The sequence below is a fragment of the Ceratotherium simum genome, chromosome 16 (genome assembly GCF_057802395.1).
Source record: "Ceratotherium simum simum isolate JZ-2026a chromosome 16, ASM5780239v1, whole genome shotgun sequence".
NCBI classification, from domain to species: domain Eukaryota; kingdom Metazoa; phylum Chordata; class Mammalia; order Perissodactyla; family Rhinocerotidae; genus Ceratotherium; species Ceratotherium simum.
This window is the reverse complement of record NC_141915.1, coordinates 18579320-18596967: the sequence shown is the minus strand read 5'-3', so window position 1 is coordinate 18596967 and position 17648 is coordinate 18579320. Positions and strand designations below refer to the sequence as shown.

The following is a 17648-nucleotide window of genomic DNA, read 5'->3' as shown; positions in this document are numbered from 1 at the left end:
GGTGGAGACAGACTCAGTTTCCAGACTCTGAGTTCTGTCTGCCCATCATGCCCTACTGTCAGGCCAGCTGCTGCCGCCTTTCCTAATTGGCCTGGACGCCTGGTCAGAGCACCAGCCTCCCTAGGATGGGTCACCAGAGAAGCCCTGGTGAGAGTGTCCAGCCATACCCCTGGAAGGGAGCAGGGAACCTGCCTGAAGGGCGAGTCCAGCCAGGACAGAGACCATGCCCTCAGTTACAAGAAGAGCTCAAGAGAATAACGCCCTGGGGCTATGTGCCCAGCCTTATCATTTATCCTTTTTTCAGTGAACACAGGCAGCAAGTATGAAGTTCTAAGGGGAAGAGCCTGGCAGAGGAGCCAATATGTGGGCCGGGAGGGCCAGCTTGAAGGGTACTGAAAAAGGCTCAGGCTTTCGGCCCCACTGTGGACTCAAACACCAGCTCAGCCCCGTACGAGCCTTGTGACTGCGGGGAAGGCCCTGACCACCTGCATCTTGGTGTTTTCCTCTCTAGACCTGGCTTCATGGGTGCAGAGATCCTAGCTAGGCCCTGGGAACACTGAAGGGTCAGTTGTGCCCCTCACAGATAGCCAGGCCCCTGTGCCCAGGGCCAGGGAGATCCTGCCATTCATCTCGCCACCCCCAGGGCCTAGCTCAGAGCCTAACATGTAGCAGGCATGCAAGAAACAATCAGTGAGGGATGCAATCAAGTGGCAAGATCCAGGAGCCATCAGTGGGCTGGAGCCCAGAGCACCCTCCCTGTTCCCTCTGTCCCATCTCACCTGAGGGTGCCATCCCCACAGGCCAGCAGGTAGTAGAAGATGTTGAATGTGGCCTCACTGGCTGGACGTCGAGCCACGCGCAGCTTCTCCAGAAGCATCGTCTGTGGCACAGCACGGAGGGTATGGGCAAGGAGGGCAGTGCCAGGTCAAGCTTCTCCCACCCCACACCAGAAAGAACCGGGCCCACGGGAACAAGTGGTTGCGTCTTATCCTCAAGATGCTCAACCAGCGGCCAGACCACCTGAGGGTCAAACTTGGGGCAGAAACCAGAGCCAGGGGAAGAAGACAGGCCCCGCTTACGGAGGGGCCCTGCTGCCCTGACCAGCCTCCAGACACAGTCTTCTTGAGGAGCTGGACACTTTATGGTGAGATATTGCATTCAGCATGGAAGGGAATCAGCCTTGGCTGGGCCTTACTTTACTAACAAGCGAGCCCTCCCTGGGTGAAATCAGCCTGAGAGAAGCTGCTAAATGCAGGGCCAGGACCCCAGCAGTAGGATGAGGCCACCCCAGGATAGGCAGGAAGCTGAGCCAGGCCCCAACCAGGGCAGGAGGTATGGGGGTGCAGAATGACGAAGGCTCAGGGCACAGCAGGCCAGCCCTGCTGGGCCAGGGTCCATTTTGTTTTCCTGGCAGAATCCCAGGAAAATGAGGCATAGGAGAGATCCTGATTCCCAGGGCATGAAATCAGGGGGCCAGTCTCCTAGCCCCTGAGTGTCCACTCACCTGAATGGAGGCTGAGGCCACCTGGCCAGCTTGGTCAAAGTCCAGGGAGAGGATCTGGGAGAAGCGAGTGGCATTGCCGTTCATGACGGTGGGGCTATTCCCAAATGCTTCCAGGAGGGTGTACAGAGCCTGCCACTTGTCCACTGCAGAAGACAGGCCCAGGGGCTGTCAGGGGCCCCAGAGGCCCACACAGAATGGGAGGCCCAGGCATGGCTGTTCCCCAAGGGCACAAAGGCTCAGAGTTACTCAGATCAGAACTGACCAGGGACAGAGGGGTTTTAAGGACACAGAGAGGCCAGGGAGAAAAAGAGTCGGCACCTAGGAGGGGCCTCCATCCCTGCCCCTTCTTCCCCCGCCCCCATTCTAAGTTTTCCCAGTTGTCCCTGCCTCACCAGAAAACACCTTGTTCCCGCTGGTGCCTGTGATGGTGGCTAGGTATTGCACCAGATGCTGGCAGCTGGTGGTCTTGCCACTGCCACTACTGCCCAGGAGGATGATGGACTGGTCCTGACGGCTCATCAGCATTGCCCTGTATGCGGTCTGGGCCACAGCATAGATGTGGGGTGCCATGTCCTCCCGCCGACACCCCTTGAACATGTGCATCACCTTGGGCGGGAGAGGGAAGGAGGTAAGGGTTAGGCTCAGGCCAGCTGCTGCTGCCTTTCCTAATTGTCCTGGATGCCTGGCCCAGAGCACCAGCCTCCCTAGGACGGGTCACCAGAGATGCCCTGGTGAGTGTCCAGCCATACCCTTGGAAGGGAACAGGGAACCACTCAGACACCCCTCACCCCCAAAGGCCACATCTTTCCGGGCCTTTCACTCCAGGGAAGCTGTGGGATTCTGAGGCTAAGGCCATGCACGCAAATGCAGATACTAGCCAAGTCCTGGCCTCTGTTAGAGGTTAGGGGGAGGGCCTTTTGTCTCTACCCCTTGAAAGGACTCCTCTTCCCAAGGTCAACTGTGCGAGTGGACAAGAGCCCAGTGGGATGCCAAGGGGAAGGGGCAGAGCAAGGAGGGTGGAGTAGGTAGTGGGTGGGTGGGTGTATGAGGCAGCATGGTAGCCTAGGGGCGCCGCACCTTCTCAGAGTACACAGCAGGGGCCCCACGGGGGCTGAGGACGAGCAGGCTGGGGCCAGCGTACGTGTGTAGCAGGCTAGCGCCATAGCGCTGGCGCAGTGTGTGCAGGACGCTGGACTCGTTGAGGTACACCAGCGAGGCCAGATCTTCTAGACGATCGCAGGAGGGAGCATTAGCCTGTGTGATAGGACAGGGAGGTGGGCACTGAAGAAGTGGAACCTGTCTGCACTGCTAGGGGACAGGCCTGCCCTGCTGAGCCCACCTCCTGTGCCCTCCACCAGCCTCCTGCGAACCTTCTCTACGTCATCCTCATCCACATCCAAGATGGCTCCATCATGGTCTAGCTTCACACGCACCTTGCCCTCAGGCAAGCTGAGCTCCTCGGATTTGAGCTGACTGGCTGCAGGGAGGGGACAGACAGTCAGACACGGGCCTGGAAAGCCTTTGCAACTCTCTTTGGGCCTTTCATGGTCCTGCTTCCTCCCCACTGTATCACCAACCTGTCCTCGCTCACCACCCAGCCCTCATCAGGCCCAGAAGGCACACCCAGCCCAGAAACCTGAGAGGCCCAGGTACCTGTACCCTGGGCCTCCCCAGACTCACCCAGTGAGAAACCATCCTTATGGACCAGCCACACCTTCTCTGTCTCATACCAGGCCTCCTCAGTCGCAATCTGCTCTTCTGTCTTCACCTATCGGGGGAGGGGAAGAATACATAGTCAGACCCTGTTCTGGAAAACAGAGACAAGGAGAGCAGGAGAGAGGGGACACGAGAGGGAAAGGGTTTCCAGATGAGCCACTGGGCAAGGGGGACAGTTGGGTGGCAGACAAAGAACAGGGGACATCAGAGGTGTCAGAGGAAGAAGGTGGGGAAGTCAGGAGGTGGTGGTGGTCCTGAGCAGGCCTGAGGACAAGGACACAGAGCTAGAGACTATGCCAGCCTTGAGGGTCTGGAAGGGCAGGGACACGTGGAGTGCGTGCTCAGGAGGGAGCAGACCCCAGGACAGCAAATCACAGGTTCCACCTGCATCTGCCCTCCTCCCCACCTCCCTGCAGAACCTGTAGGATCAGTATCCTGGGCCCACGCCCCTCACCCCGGGCCACAGCTACTGTGACCTTTCATGCCCGGCTTGTTCCTTCATCCAACTGATAGGCCCTCCTTCACCGAACTGGGAAAGGGCATTTCCCTAAGACCTGAGGAGAGAAGCCACTGCTGAGGACTTTGTAGCGCAAAATGATAAGTGGGTCCTGAGTCCTAGCCTCCACCTGGCCTTCCCCTCCAGAGGATGCTCTTCTGGGCAGGGGGCAGTGTCCAGATGCACATGCCAGGCTTCCTGCTCCTCCTCAGAAGGTGGCAGGTGCACAGAACTATGTGGACATGCTAAGGCCATACAAGAGCATGAAGCAGCATGGCCAGAGACGTGAAGGGGGTGGGGAGGGGCAGCTCTGCTCTGTCAACACAGGAAGACATAGGCCACACGAATGGAGACCAGAATGGGTATAAAGGGGCTGGGAGGCCCCGGAGGCCCCAGGTGATCGCCAATCAGAAAGAAGCATTCGCAAGCATTGTCAGGGTGTGGGGCTGCCAAACCTGGCAGGAAGACCTGAGCTGGGCATAAACGGTGCCTGGGGGAGCTGGGCAAACAGGAGAGGGGCCCGGCTCCCATGGCCCATCAGACCCCTTTTGTTGTGAGTAGGTGAAAGGGCAGCAGGGTCATCCAGTGGCTCCTGGCATGAGGATGGTCACACACACACACACACACACACACACACACACACACACACACCCATGGCATGGAACAGCCCTCAACCTAGCCCTACCCCTACACTCTTTGAGGTTCCCCAGCTGTGAGGTGTAATTAGTCTCCTAGAGTCCCTCACCCTCATGAGACCTGAGGCCAAGGTGGAGACCTTGGGTGAGGGATCAGAAAGGATAAGGAAATATAATAAGAAGTCTTTTCTTTGTCTCATTTCTTGGAGCTGAAAGAAAAAGGGATCTGGGTTCTACTCCCAGGTTGGATTCCGGCTTCAGGTAACTCCCTCTCCCTCGCAGACTGCCCTTCTCAGCTTTAGCGTGAGAAGGCTGGGCTTCACCAGTGGTCCCCAGACTCTGGGAGTCATGACCAGTGAAATGACACTTCAAATAGGAGGATCACTATGGGGCTGTCAACATTTTAAACTTGTTAAGTGAAGACATTAAAAAAAAGGCTAGTTCTTTATATCTGAAAAAATGTAGCCTTAGAAAAATAATTACAGTATTTTATTTTTTTCCAAATCATGTGAGACAGGTGAAGCCTTTGTCTTGAACGCACACGTTCTATGGTCAGATGTTTGGAGACTGATGAATAAGGTGACATCAGAGTCAGAGCCTATAACTAATTCCCACATCAGCCAGCAGGTGGAGACAGAGAATGCCGCATCTTCAGGCCTGGGATGGGGGTGGCAGGGTGGTAGGGATGCAGCCTTTCCAGCTTTCTCTACCCAGAGTGAGCGGAATTGAAACTTCTAGAAACCAAAACTCTGGCCAGGCTCTTGGGCTCCAGTGGCTAAGGACCACGTGCCATAGAGGCCAAACTCGAGTGCTGACAGTCTAGACACTCCCCAAGGGCCTCACACAGAACTGCCCCATTACAAAACTGCCTCCCCTGAGGATCCCTCCAGATACCGGGTGGGAGCCAGAAGGGGAAAGAGGCCTTACACTCCAGCACGAGGCCCGAGCACAGACACCAGCCCAGGTACAGGCTAGGGGTGGCGCGTAGTCACCGGAGGAAGCGGAGGGCTCCTGAGGGGGGCAGGAGCACCCTACCTGGCTCTGAGCAGGAGAGGCGGCCTCAGGGTCCAGCTACCAGCAGCAAGCAAAGAAGAGAGAGAGAAGAAGAGGAGTGAAGACAAGCAGACCACTGGCATGTCCCCTTCAGCAAGCACCCGGGCCAAGTGGGCGGCACTCTCTGGCTGCCCAAGGGGTGGGGTGGAGGTGGGAAGAGCTTAGTGCCAGGATGCGGGAGCTGGCCTGGGCAGGTGAATTGTGCCCAGTCCAGGAGAGGCCAGACCAGGAAGGAGAGGCCCAGCTTGCTGAAGAGACACTTGTTACCATGAGACTTCTCAGAGAAGATGCTCAGGTAAGTCATTTCCTGTGGCCTGGGCAGGAGTGTGCCACTCTGCCTCTGGCCACAGTCTCTCCTGGGCTGGCCATCCAGTCCACTCTGAATTAGGCTCCTCTTCTGTGTGCCAGGCCAGGCCAGGCCACCTTACCACACCCAGAATCTGCGCCCCCCGGGGAGCCTCTGGCCTTATCTCCAGGGTACTTCCCAGCCTACCTCCCCTGTAGCCACCACATCCCAGCACAGGGCTGCCCCTGGCCTTCAAACATACACCCACGGGTGCCACTCCCTGTGCCAAGGGCTGCCCTTCAGAGCTGTCATCCCTGCACCTCTCATAGGACAAGACCACCAGCAGCCCCATGTCTAGCATCCCCTCCTCAAACCTCTACTGCACCCCTGCACCACTCCCAGGCAGGCACCCCATGGCAAGTGAAGGCATCACCCCATCCAGGTCCACCTGCCCAATGCACAAGAACCAAGGGACTGTGGGTAGACCCTGTGGCCAGCATTGACCTCTCTGTCTCTGTCTTGTTACTTAAAGGCCTTTCTGGAGAGTAAGGGTAGTTAGCCAGTCCTCGGACCTTGCCTGCTAGAAAGGGGCAAGGATTACACGCCCCACCTGGGTCTGGAGAGCCAGGATATCAAAAAAGGGGAGTGTCAGCTCCCTGCCTCGCCACCCATCAGGCCCTGGCACCAAGACACATCCTCCAGGGCAAGAGAACGGGGCCAGGGAAGGGGGTTGGATCCGCAGCCAAGAGGAACCCCTCCCCCGGGCACAGGGCTCTGGGCTCCCTGGAGGAACAGGCCTCACTGTGCTCAGACCCTCCACAGAGCCCTTCTCTCATTCCTTCAAGTGGGTAGCTCCTGGGAGGACCCCCAGGCCTTCCACAGCCAGGTGCCACCCCCACAGACACACATGGTTTGGCCACCAGCCTCAGGGAAGGCGAGTGCCAGGAGTGCGGAAGTGCACACGAGAGGTGGCATTACAGAAGCTGTGAAGATCCTCTCAAGCCGCTGGTGGGCCTCCTCTGCGGGGGTTAGCCGGACCTCCGGGGCAGCTCCTGCCTAAAGGTTAAACCACCATTAGTCCTGGCCTGGGCATGGTGGGGGCACAGCACACCAAGCTTCTAGCCCACAAAGCCACTGGGACCTGGTGGGTCAGCGGTATAGCATCAGGGAGGCAAGCCAGGCACCCATTTGAGTTTTTGAAGTATCAGATGAGAAAAAAAGAACAGGGGCCTGGGAGTTCTAGGGGTATTTCTTCCACCATCCTAACCATTTCAGCACTAGAATGGCCCTGTTCTCCTACACATCCTCTGGCCCCTGCCCTAGGCCCAGGTGACAGGTGGCTGAACTTCAGATCAGGGCACATCTCAGCCCCCATCTCTACCCTAGTGAGAGACGGAGGGACAGGGAGCCAGAGGGAGGGCAGCTGGCCCAGAAACAGGCACATGACACCCTCTGGCTCCTTAGAGTTTCTTTTCAGGGACTGATAGTTCACCTTATGCCCTGCCCGTCTGGCCAAAATGCCCCTGCCAACTCCTGTTGCCAGGAGGTCACTTTCTTGATTCAGAGTGAGCCAGGAGGGGTGGGGAAAGCTGCAGCCTGATCCTCTCTAAGTTCTGCAAAGCCCGGGAAGAATGGTATGGGGAGCAGGTGGGTTCTGGGACCTTAGAAACCCCAGGTGGTCGCAGTCAAGGGGGCCTCTAGGGCCTGGAGGACAGGACAGGCCTTTAGGCTGTGCCCTGCCCCCACAGCCCCGTGACCCTCCCCTTCCAGCCAGAAGGAGCATGCAAGAGCACAGAGAAGCAGTAGTGAAACTTGACACCCCCCACACGTACCCCGTGAGGCCTCAGAAAGGTCTACAAAATGGGAAAGCTTGAAGAGAACAGTCCCCAACCCAAGGACCAGACAAGCAGACATCACCTTCCAAGGGAAGGGGCTAGGCTGATTGTCCTTGGCGCCTCTCAGCCTCCTGTCCCACCCTGAGGGCACTTTGTGGACCGATGGGGCCCCAGATCTAAAGGGGGCCCACTGTGCCCGTTTGCCACCCAGGCACAGGGCTCCTCAAGAGTCCTGCTGCCAGAGGAGAGTGCTGGCCAGGCCTGAAGAAGGTAGTGATGGCAATGATGGTATTAATAACCACTGTTATCAGCATCACTATCAACGCTACCATTTATGGAGCACCCACAACACCAGGGCCTGGGCTTGGAACATTCATTACCTGAATCATTTCTGATCTTCACAGCAACCCTTCAAAGCAGGTATTATCTATTATTTGTAATTCCAAAATCCAAAAAGCCCCCCAAAACAAAAGATTCTTCTTAACTATTTTGGTGGCAAAACCTGACTGTTTATATTCTATCCCCCTATAGCCTGAACATTCATAGATTTTGCTGTGTAAATATTGATGTGTTTGGTTACAGGTTACTGCTCATTATGTACACTCTATGATATTCTAAAATACAAAAATTACTAATTTCCGAAATACTTCTGGCCCCAAAGCCTTCAGAGAAGGGATTGTAGACCTGTGTTATCCCCACTTGACAGATGAAGGCTCAGAGATAGGACCTTGCTGAGATCCCATGGTGAATGAGTGGCTGGGGATGTGAACAGAGGCCACCAACTTTAGAAATTCTGTCTTTCTACCCTAGCAGTGATCTGCTGACTCTGATCCTCGACTTGGGATCTGGAGCCTCAAGCTGACACCACATAGCTAGAGACCAGGCCCCAACTCCCATCCAAGAGTGTCGAAGAACAGCAGCATGCTGGTTAGCAGGTCCCATCCCAGAGCCCAGGCCACCACAGGCTCTGGCATTCACTTCAGGAAAGCCATGCAGCCCTGTCATGGGCACCTGGCCCCGGGCCCAGCTTCTCAGTCATGCGGGGCTTGTTGAGGAGCCTTGGGGAAGCCGGCTGCGAGGGTGATGAGGGGCGTGGGAAGTTAGTGACACACTCGGTACCTCCTGCTGCACGTCAGGGGCTGGTGACTTGGACTGCTGCAATCCAGTGAGTTTCAACTTCAGGCCAGCGGAGCCTGGGTCCGCCAGCTTTTCCAGCGGGGCTGGAGAGCCTGGCTTCTCTGGGGTTTCAGGCTTGGCTGGGGAGCTGGGCTTCTCTGGGGAGCCTGGTTTCCCCGAGGAACCTGGCTCCTGGCTGGAGGCCTTCTCCCCCTTCCCAGGAGACTGCCTGCCGCGAGGCTTGTGGTCCTTGCCCCTGCCCCGAGACATCAGGCTCCGCAGGCCCAGGGAGAGCTCATCCTTGGCTGCCTCCTTCTTTGCTTCAGGCTTAGGTGGGGCAGAGGGTGCAGGGGGAGCGGGAGGGGGTGGCGGCTTGAGAGGAGCTGACTTTTCACCCTTCTTGCCTCGAGCTGGGTGCTCAGGGGATTTGACCCCTCTGCTCGGAGGCTCCTTGGGGCTCCCAGGCTCCTCACCAGGCAGCACCTTGCTCACCACCTTTCTCACTACGTTCGCCACCCTCTTCCGGGACAGGCCCTGGGCCTCCTCGCCCGGGCCTTCGGCTGAGGCAGCCCCCAGGCCATTCATGGCGAGCATGGGCGCAGGGCTCTTGGTTCTCTGGGAAGTCTCTGAGGGTACAGGGCTGGCGGGAGGCTGAGGACTCCGAGATGGGCCACTGCCGTCCTTTGAGCTGCCCTCTAGCTACAGTCACACAGACATAGGTAGACATTAGCATCAGCCCCTGTGTCCCTGCCCATCCCATGCAGAGGAACTAAGAGGTGTGACCTCTCTCCTAGCCCTGGAACAGACCTTCCATTCATCCACCAAACAACACATAGCTCTAAGAGGTTTACATCTTCCAGATAGGACAACTGCATCTAAGAGTTTGGCTTCTCTCTCCCACAAAGCACAAGCAGGTACTGCTGTCACCTTCCGTCCACCCACGGGCTTAGCATGCAGCTGTGAGATGCCAGCACTGAGTGCCCGGAGGCCCAGAGTTACTGGCTTTCTGTCAGGGCAGCAACCAAGCCCCAATCCAGGCAGGCCCACTCCCTCACAGCCCAAACACAGCAGAGAGGGAGTGTGGATAGGTCAAACTACCAACTTCCACCATCAGTCCTGGGCCTCACTCCGGGGCTTCCCACCTTTGTGTCCCTGGTCCTTCTATTACCCAGTTTTCTGGGCAGTCAGACCCAGAGCCTGGCCATCCTGACGAAAACAATGGTCAGGGAGCAATTCCTGGCCTCAAGACACGCCAAGCCTCCTTCCCTGCTCTCTGGTCTGTGGCCACTGCCTACCCTTCACTCACATTCTCAAGGGCTACAGAAACTCAGTGCTGGACCAGAAAGCTTCCACCTCAGCCTGCTTTCTGCCAATCTCTCTGCAATTTTCCTCCTGCAAACCTCCTAGTTCCCCGAGTGTACATGTGGAATAACAGGAGGAAGAGGAGGCAGCTGCAGCCCACAAAGGGTTAAGCACACAAGTGACCACAGTTCCACTCTGCCCTAGAGCTGGGGCCCTGGCTCAGCCAGGCTCTCAGCCTCTGGGCACCCAGGAGCCAACTGGAGTATGCTGCACAGTCTGCGTGGTGCACCCACCCTTCCCCTAACACTAGTGGGAACTGTCTGCGGTCCCAAGAGACTGCCACTGGGAAAGCCAGGCTGGCTAATGGTAGGGCAGAGCTTCCTGCAAAGCCAGCCACACTGCCTGGAGGGAGCAAGTTCAACCTGGGGGCTCCTTGCTGGTCAGGCAATGCCCTCCCACTAAGCTGTGCTTGAGCTCTCACTTCCCAAAATAATAACCTTGGTTCTAGGGTGCACCTGGGCACTGGGCTCTCTGAGGCACTGGCTGCCATCTCTCCTTGGATGCAAGAAGATGTTCACAAACTGGGCAGACCTTTGGCGGCCACGTGGAGAGGTTGCCCCATGTCCTGAGCAGAGCTGAGCCAAGCGGCCTCAGCCCGGGCCTCAGCTGCAGGGTGGCCCTGCTGCACAGGTGGGCAGGGGAGGGCTTGAAGATGCTCTTCCTCAATCTCTTGGGCCAAGAGTGCTCAGTGGTATGCCAGGGCACTGCAGAGCTGGCTGTCGGCCCTAGCTGCTGGGTCCTACTCCCCTCTCCTCTCTCTTCTGGCTTTCCTCCCATCCCCTCTAACCTAAGACGATGACGACAACGACAATGATGATGATGCTGGTAACTGCTGACACTTATACGGTGCTTATTATGTGCCACGCAGTCTTCTAAGCACTTTACATGTAATTTTCACAAAAAATATGGCACATTCCAAGGCCCCTCTCTCACACATCTCAAACATATCCCTTTGAAATCACAGGCTGGCCTTGCAGGATTGTTTACATCAGGTGGAAGCCACAATGCCTGGCTAATCAAATCTCCATCCAAGGAAGTCGGTGGAGTCGGGACAGGTACCATCTGGGGGAATGAAGTATGAATCTTTTTTGTGGTCCAGCGCTGCCCCAGAGCCCTGGGCACTCCCGTCCCCTGTGCCAACAGCATCCCTCTCCTAACTACACATCTCTAGACCTGGCTATTCTGAAACTATCTCCCTTCTCTCGCCTTAAAAGAGTCCAGCTTTATTCAAGGTCTCTATCCCAAGGCAGAATGAAGCGAGGGGAGGTGGCTAGGGCCACTGGGCAGCTGGAGCCTGCCTCCAGGTCACCCGCACCAAGCAGCTGACGGGGTCTTGGGAAGAGACAGCAGCAGCTGCAGTGAAATCCTCCCTACCCTTGTCTTGTGCCACCCTGAGCAGGACAAAGAGTCCCAACAGCTGAGCTCTCATTTGGTGCTCCTCGACTTCAGAGTTTGCCCACCTAAGCCTCACCAGCCCCAAAGTGTTCAGGAAACCAGAACTAAAGGTAGGAACTAAAGGGGGTGGGGGTCAGAGGGAGGTTCCCAAAGTGCCTTGGCATTCCCATCTCCTTCACACACTCCAGGCAAGCATCACTCAGGCTGCACCTCCTGCCCCTTCTGGCCTTCCCTCTAGCCACCCCATACACAAAGGGCACCCTGCAGGCCTGCCTGCTCCGAGGAACTGCCTCCCAGACTAGGCCAGGCTGGCGGACACACCCCCACACAGGCGTCTCTCGGAGAAGCACTTACTGCCCCTTCCTCCTTGCCAGGAGGGCCAGCCTTCGGCAGAGTTTTGTCCTCCTCTTTAACCTGAGGGAGTAGACAGAGAAGTCACTGGCAGGTCAGGGCTGGGAGACCTGGCACTGAAAGCATAGAAGGAAAACATGCAAGGGGCCTCTCTCTCCCTCAGAGGCAGAGCTCCTGAGTGTCAGGGGCACTGGGGCGACAGACATGGGCAACAGATATACTCTCCTGGGGTCAGAACTGTCCAGTGACAGCTTCAAGAATGAAGTCTCTGTGGGGGCAAAAGCCAAGTGCCCTTGCCCTCAGTGACCAGCCGTGTGGCCCACCTGGGCTGTCAATGAGGCCTACCCACGAGAGTGACATCATGGCCTTGGTTACAGGGTGGATAGAAAGATCCAGCTAATTCAACTCAGGCTAAACTACAAGAGTCATTCCCAGATCAGACAGGAAGTGGTCTGAACAAGAGCCCCCTGACCTAGTGGCTGAGGAGAGGGAATAATCCCCGTGTGGGGGACCCACAGGGCCAGCAGAACTCAGCGTAGGGTGAATGGGTGGCCCTATCAGGCTGGCTCTGGCTGGCTTCTAGGTTCTGGGTGATTCCCCCCAGCACAGAGCTGAGTGCCTTCCCAGCCAGATGGCTGAGCTCTGGTTGGAGGCAGGAAGTAGGGCAGAGGCAGGGATTCAGGAGGCCAGATATCTTCCCAACCTCAGACCCACAAAACTGCCAGCCATGCAGCTGAGGGAGGGAACCCCAAGCTTAGGGGTGCAATGTGGAGGAAGGAAAGATGCCTGAGCTCTGGCTGCTCTGGCCGGGGGTTTGTGCTCAGCTCAGGAGCTAGCTGGCCTGAGTCAGAGGGGAGGAGCAGAGTCAGGGCAAACAGCAGATACCATAACGCATCTGGAAAAAGGACAATGTGGATGCTCTGAGGGTTCTTTCGGTTCAGAGACTGGCTCAGAACAGACCCAGAGGCGCCAGGCCTCAAGTCTGGGAGAACCTTCTCCTCTCCCCCTCACTAGCATCTCTCCTTCCAAAAGCTCAGACAGTCCTAGTGGATTCCATTTCTCTTCTTTCTCCAGTCACTTAGGACTACAGGAAAAAGACAGGTCTGTTACCAGCCCCGCCCATCCTCAGCCTGCCTTTCTCTCCCCACACAATAGGGGTAGGGGAACACAGGAAGGAGTCCTTGATTCCTAGTGGAAAAGATCCTTAGAAACTCATCCAGAATCATTTTAATTATCCACCTGGGGGGACTCTCCATCTGTAACCAGGGTCCATGGCTAATTTTGAGCTCTAATTAGCAGTGCCTGGGGCACTGACCAGCATGATGGCAGCTGCAGTTTTAAAGCTTCATCTTGCCCACAGAGCTATTTTCAATGGGCTCAAGCTTCAAAGTTAGTTCACACTGCCACGGAAAATGGCAATTATTCATCAAAGTGGACTCTGCTACTTTAGAAATTGGGAGTGGAGCAGAGAAAGGGAAGGGCCGGGCTGGTGGAGAGGGAATGAAGAGGAGTGGTGGAGTCCAGGTCTGCGCCTGCTGCCCCCACCAATGCCCATCACTCCCCTCACCCCTCACTCCCCACACACCCCCAGGGATCAGACCGTGCGTTAGCTCCGGGGCACACAGGTTAGATGGATGGCAAGAGTTCACAAACCACACAGACACACTCATTACTGCACGCAGTGCTGTGAGCCCGGGCTCAGAGATGGCCCAGATTCCAAGTCCACTCCACGTCCTTCACCAGCTGCAAATCTGTCCTCCCTCCAGTGGCTCAAGCTTGGGACCCCAAGCATCTTACCCAGGTGGTGAGACATTGGGGGAAACACTGGCTGCCCCCTGAAATGTCTGAGACACTAGGCCCAGTTCTGAGCTCAGCTCTGGATTTAGCCTGAGGCTGACTCACTGCCCCCTCCCCCGCCCGAAGGGCTCTGCCTGCCATAGGTCATTGACCAGCCCAGCCGGGGACTGTGCACAGCACAAAGGCGTGCCCAGGTCTGCAGTCTGAATCACCCTCTGGACCCAGGCAGCCAACTGGCCTGGCTCCTCCTCTTACCCACCACAGTCCCCAGACTTGGGTAGACCCAGTCCCCAGGCCTGAGAGCCAAAGCCATTCCCAGCGGCCCCTCCATAGCAGCTCACGTTCCCAGGCGTGAGTCAGAGCAGCAGGGGAGTGGGAAGGTATGGAGGGGTTAACTTGGAGGGGCACCAGTGGGACAAAAGGCAGCTCAGCTTACCAGAGGTGGAGCCCAGGGAAGGAGCATGACTCAGCACAGGAGCTCATCCAGAAACAAGGGTGAGTTCACCGGCCCCCTGGTCATTCTCCCCAGCCCCCAAATACACACGCATGCCCCAATCTGTCTCTAGCTTCCAGAGCTCCCTCTCCCACAGGCCAGGCTCCTGCCTGCACACACCATGCCAAGCACAGAAAAAAAGCATAAAGATTTTGAAATCCAACTTTCCTTTTGCTCCCAGAAGGCGAACCTTGATGAAAAGGCCATGGTGCTGAGAGTAACCTGTACCCTGGGTCAGAGGAGAAACGAGGGGCAGGGTCTCTCACGGACGCAGAGTCTTCCTAAAGGCCAGGACCCGCCAGGACAAATGCTGTGGAAAACAGGGGAAAGGAGGGATGGAGCGGAGGGGGCAAGATTACAAAGCTCAAAAGCTCAGAGAAAGAGTAAGGAATAAAACACCAGAGGAAAAAGAAGGTAAAGTGGGCTACAGAATGTAGAACTTCCTGCCCTCGGAAGCTGTGTGCACTTGAATAAGCCACTTCACCTCTCTGGGCCTCTCTGTAGAATTAGGGGATGGATTATTCTAGATGACAGATAAAGTCCTTTCTGGGTCTGGCACCCTAGGAGTCTGGTGGGGAGAGGCACTCAAGCCCTTCACTCAGTGAACCAAAGTTGCGGGCCTGTGACCTGCGGGGAATTAGGGAGCTGCTCCAGGACTCCAGCAACTTGGCTTTTCCTCTCAACACACCTTTACCTGCCGGGGGCAAGAGGCCTGGAGAGCTGTAAAGCTGCCCCGTATGAGGGTTAGAAACCAGGGCTGGTCCTCCTGAAAATCAACAGGCAGAATCTGCCTCAGCCCAGGAAGAGACTTCATCCAAAAAATCTATTCAATTCAGTGGAGTTTAAGAACTGGCTCATTCTTACTACTGCTTATAATGAATTAACAGGAAAAATTAGGGAATTTTTTTGTTTTCAATGAATTATTTTTAATTTGCTCTGTTGACTTTTCTATTTTATTATACAGTTCATATGCTAGAGACTTTAAGTTTGTTTGTGTAATTAACTCATTTGTTCTTTGAGCTCCTGCTCCAGTTTTCCTATGTCCAGGGAGGAGCACACCTGCCCCAGGCTGTAAGGACACCAGGCCATTCCCTCCCTGCCTGCTCCTCTGCACCAGCTGTTCCTTATAAGCATCACTCTGAACACAAATATGGGGTTCTCCTCAGAGGCTTTTGTACAGAATTGCCTGGATATTTCTCCTCTCTTCCTCATCATTGGATTTTAACTAAAATTTGCTTAGGATCAAGAATAACCCATCTTACCCACTGCTTGTCACGCCATGTTGTGGCGGCGTCCCATACAAAGTAGAGGAAGATGGGCACAGATGTTAGCTCAGGGCCAATCTTCCTTGGCAAAAAAGAGGAGGATCAGCATCAGATGTTAGCTCAGGGCTGATCTTCCTCACACACACACACACACAAACCATCTTTATCCAATAAAGAACAGGTGAGGAACTCAGCCCCAAAGATGGTGGCAACGTCTCTGCTACAGTCACCCACAGGGCTAGGAACCAATGGCTCTGTGGAGCAAGTGTGTTTGGGAGTCAAGGCCTCTCTTTCCTGACCCGTTCCCCCTCTAGAGAGTTCAGCCATTTCCAACAGCAACATTAATTACTGAATATAGAACACCCACAATGAGATGGGCCCTGTGAAATGATTTAATGTATATATATATATTTTTTTTTTTAAAGATTTTATTTATTTTATTTTTTCCCCCCAAAGCCCCAGTAGATAGTTGTATGTCATAGCTGCACATCCTTCTAGTTGCTGTATGTGGGACTCGGCCTCAGGATGGACGGAGAAGTGGTGCCTCGATGCGCACCCGGGATCCGAACCCGGGCCACCAGCATTGCAGCGCGCGCACTTAACCACCAAGCCACAGGGCCGGCCCAATGTATATTTTTGAATATAAATCTTATAACAGTCTCATGACATGGGAATTATTATTATTCCCATTTTACTGATGAGGAAAAAGACTCAGAAAGAGATTAAGTTACAAAGCCAGTAAGCAGTGGAGCCGGGATTTGATCCCAAGTTGCTCTGACTGCAAAGCCTGCACCGCTCCCTCAGAGGCCCACCTTTTCTGCTGTGTTAGGCAGGGTCAGAGGGGCTGAGTCATCCTTAATAGCCAACGCTGGTTAATCTTCTGCGTCAGTGTCGAGGTTCAGGAGATCTGGGTCAAGGCAAAGCACGATTGATATCGAGGTGTTTACTAGCATTCAATGTGCCCAAATTGAGTTTCTGGACTTGCAAAGGGAGACCTCACCACGATCCTACCACTCGTTGAGGCTCTGACCACCTCCTCCTTCTCCGGCACTTCTGGCCTCTTCTCTTCAGGGAAGAGAAACCAACGCTCACTGAATACTTACAGTGAGCCAGGCAGAGTGGTTGGCACTTCATTCTGTCTCCTCATTTAATCCTCATAACAACCCACGTTCTAGATAAGGAAATCGAGAGGGTGGGTACCCTGCCGAGGGCCCCATAGCCAGCAAGTGGCAGCATGGGATTCATAACCAGGAGGATCTTGGCAGCTGCTGGTATGTCTATAACGTTCCCCGACTGTGATTTCCTCACGGGCAGGACCTTACTGCACATACTGTGGGCACTTAGGAGATGTCTGCTGCACGACGGGACTGCGACGGGGGTTCTTTGTGCAAACCTCTTATTCCCTGCTGGTCTCTTCCCCCACCTGTAAACTATGGAGACTAACACTAGCCCATCCTGATTCCCAGGGATGTGGGAAAAATAAGGGAGACATAATGTCTAAATTTAGCAACAATAAATAGATAGTAAACTCAATGCCATGGGGATGAGGGGAGGGCAGGACACTCTGAAATTGCTTAGTAGCTCTTTGTGGAACGACAATAGCCATAAAAATGCATCATCTTCTGGCCTGGCCATTCCACCTTCAGGAATGTAGAAGCGATGAGCTGACTTAAAGAAAGGAAGAGAAAGAAAAAACCCACAAACCCATGAAAAGACTTTTAAAGATGTTCTCTACATAATGGCCCCAAATTGGAAACAACCCAAATGCCTAGAATTAGGGGAGGATTAGATAAATTGGGGTTCTTCGGTACAATGCACTGTTAGGTTCCCATTTAAACTAACAAGTGGACAATGTAACCATATGGAAAACTCCACCTAAAATAACATCAATCAGAAAAACTAGAACCTAAATGGCATGCAAATAGTGATCATAATAATCATGTAAATTGTGTGAATTAGACACAATAGAGACACTTGGTATTTATTTTGTTATGTATTTGTTACTGACTGCTTATTTCTATTGTAAAGACAGCTAAATAGTCAATAAAAAAGAAAAAGCAGAGAAGATAATAGCTAAAAGCATTTGTTCTCAAAGACAAGAAATCCAAGAAATGTGCTGAGGGACGCATCTACACTCAGCCCTGGAAGCCTTCCAACACTCATGGGGCTGGGCAAGGCTGGGTCTTACCTTCTGCATCACCAGCAAGGACCATCTGCCCTTAACTTACCATCTCTGTGCCCTCATGGGGTGGGGTGAGGGGAACTTGGGCACAAATGCCCCCAGGAGAATCATTCCACCCACCAGGCACCCCTCAGGCATGGAACACCCAGCCTGGACAAATGT

General features: G+C 54.9%; 2 protein-coding genes across 10 annotated transcripts in view; both read right to left on the bottom strand.

The window, feature by feature from the left end:
* MYO18A (myosin XVIIIA) overlaps positions 1–17648 on the bottom strand; it is a 96382-nt gene that overhangs the window by 43712 nt on the left and 35022 nt on the right. For 4 of the 9 annotated variants that reach the window (XM_087440709.1, XM_087440710.1, XM_087440704.1 and 1 more), the window contains 6 exons: positions 3185–3272; positions 2875–2981; positions 2582–2758; positions 1897–2110; positions 1505–1647; positions 780–880 (listed from right to left, as the gene is read on the bottom strand). In XM_087440709.1, the coding sequence (XP_087296835.1) occupies positions 780–880; positions 1505–1647; positions 1897–2110; positions 2582–2758; positions 2875–2981; positions 3185–3272 (830 nt within the window). Of the gene's footprint in view, positions 1–779; positions 881–1504; positions 1648–1896; positions 2111–2581; positions 2759–2874; positions 2982–3184; positions 3273–5278; positions 5423–17648 lie in introns of all 9 variants that reach the window. The other 5 variants (XM_087440708.1, XM_087440702.1, XM_087440703.1 and 2 more) reach the window with 2 other exon arrangements.
* Positions 8548–12109, bottom strand: LOC147914935 (uncharacterized). The gene is made up of 3 exons (XM_087440235.1): positions 12095–12109; positions 11753–11812; positions 8548–9340 (listed from the first exon to the last, which is right to left on the bottom strand). The coding sequence occupies exons 1-3, from the start codon at positions 12107–12109 to the stop codon at positions 8561–8563; spliced, it is 855 nt and encodes a 284-aa protein (XP_087296361.1). The 3' UTR covers positions 8548–8560.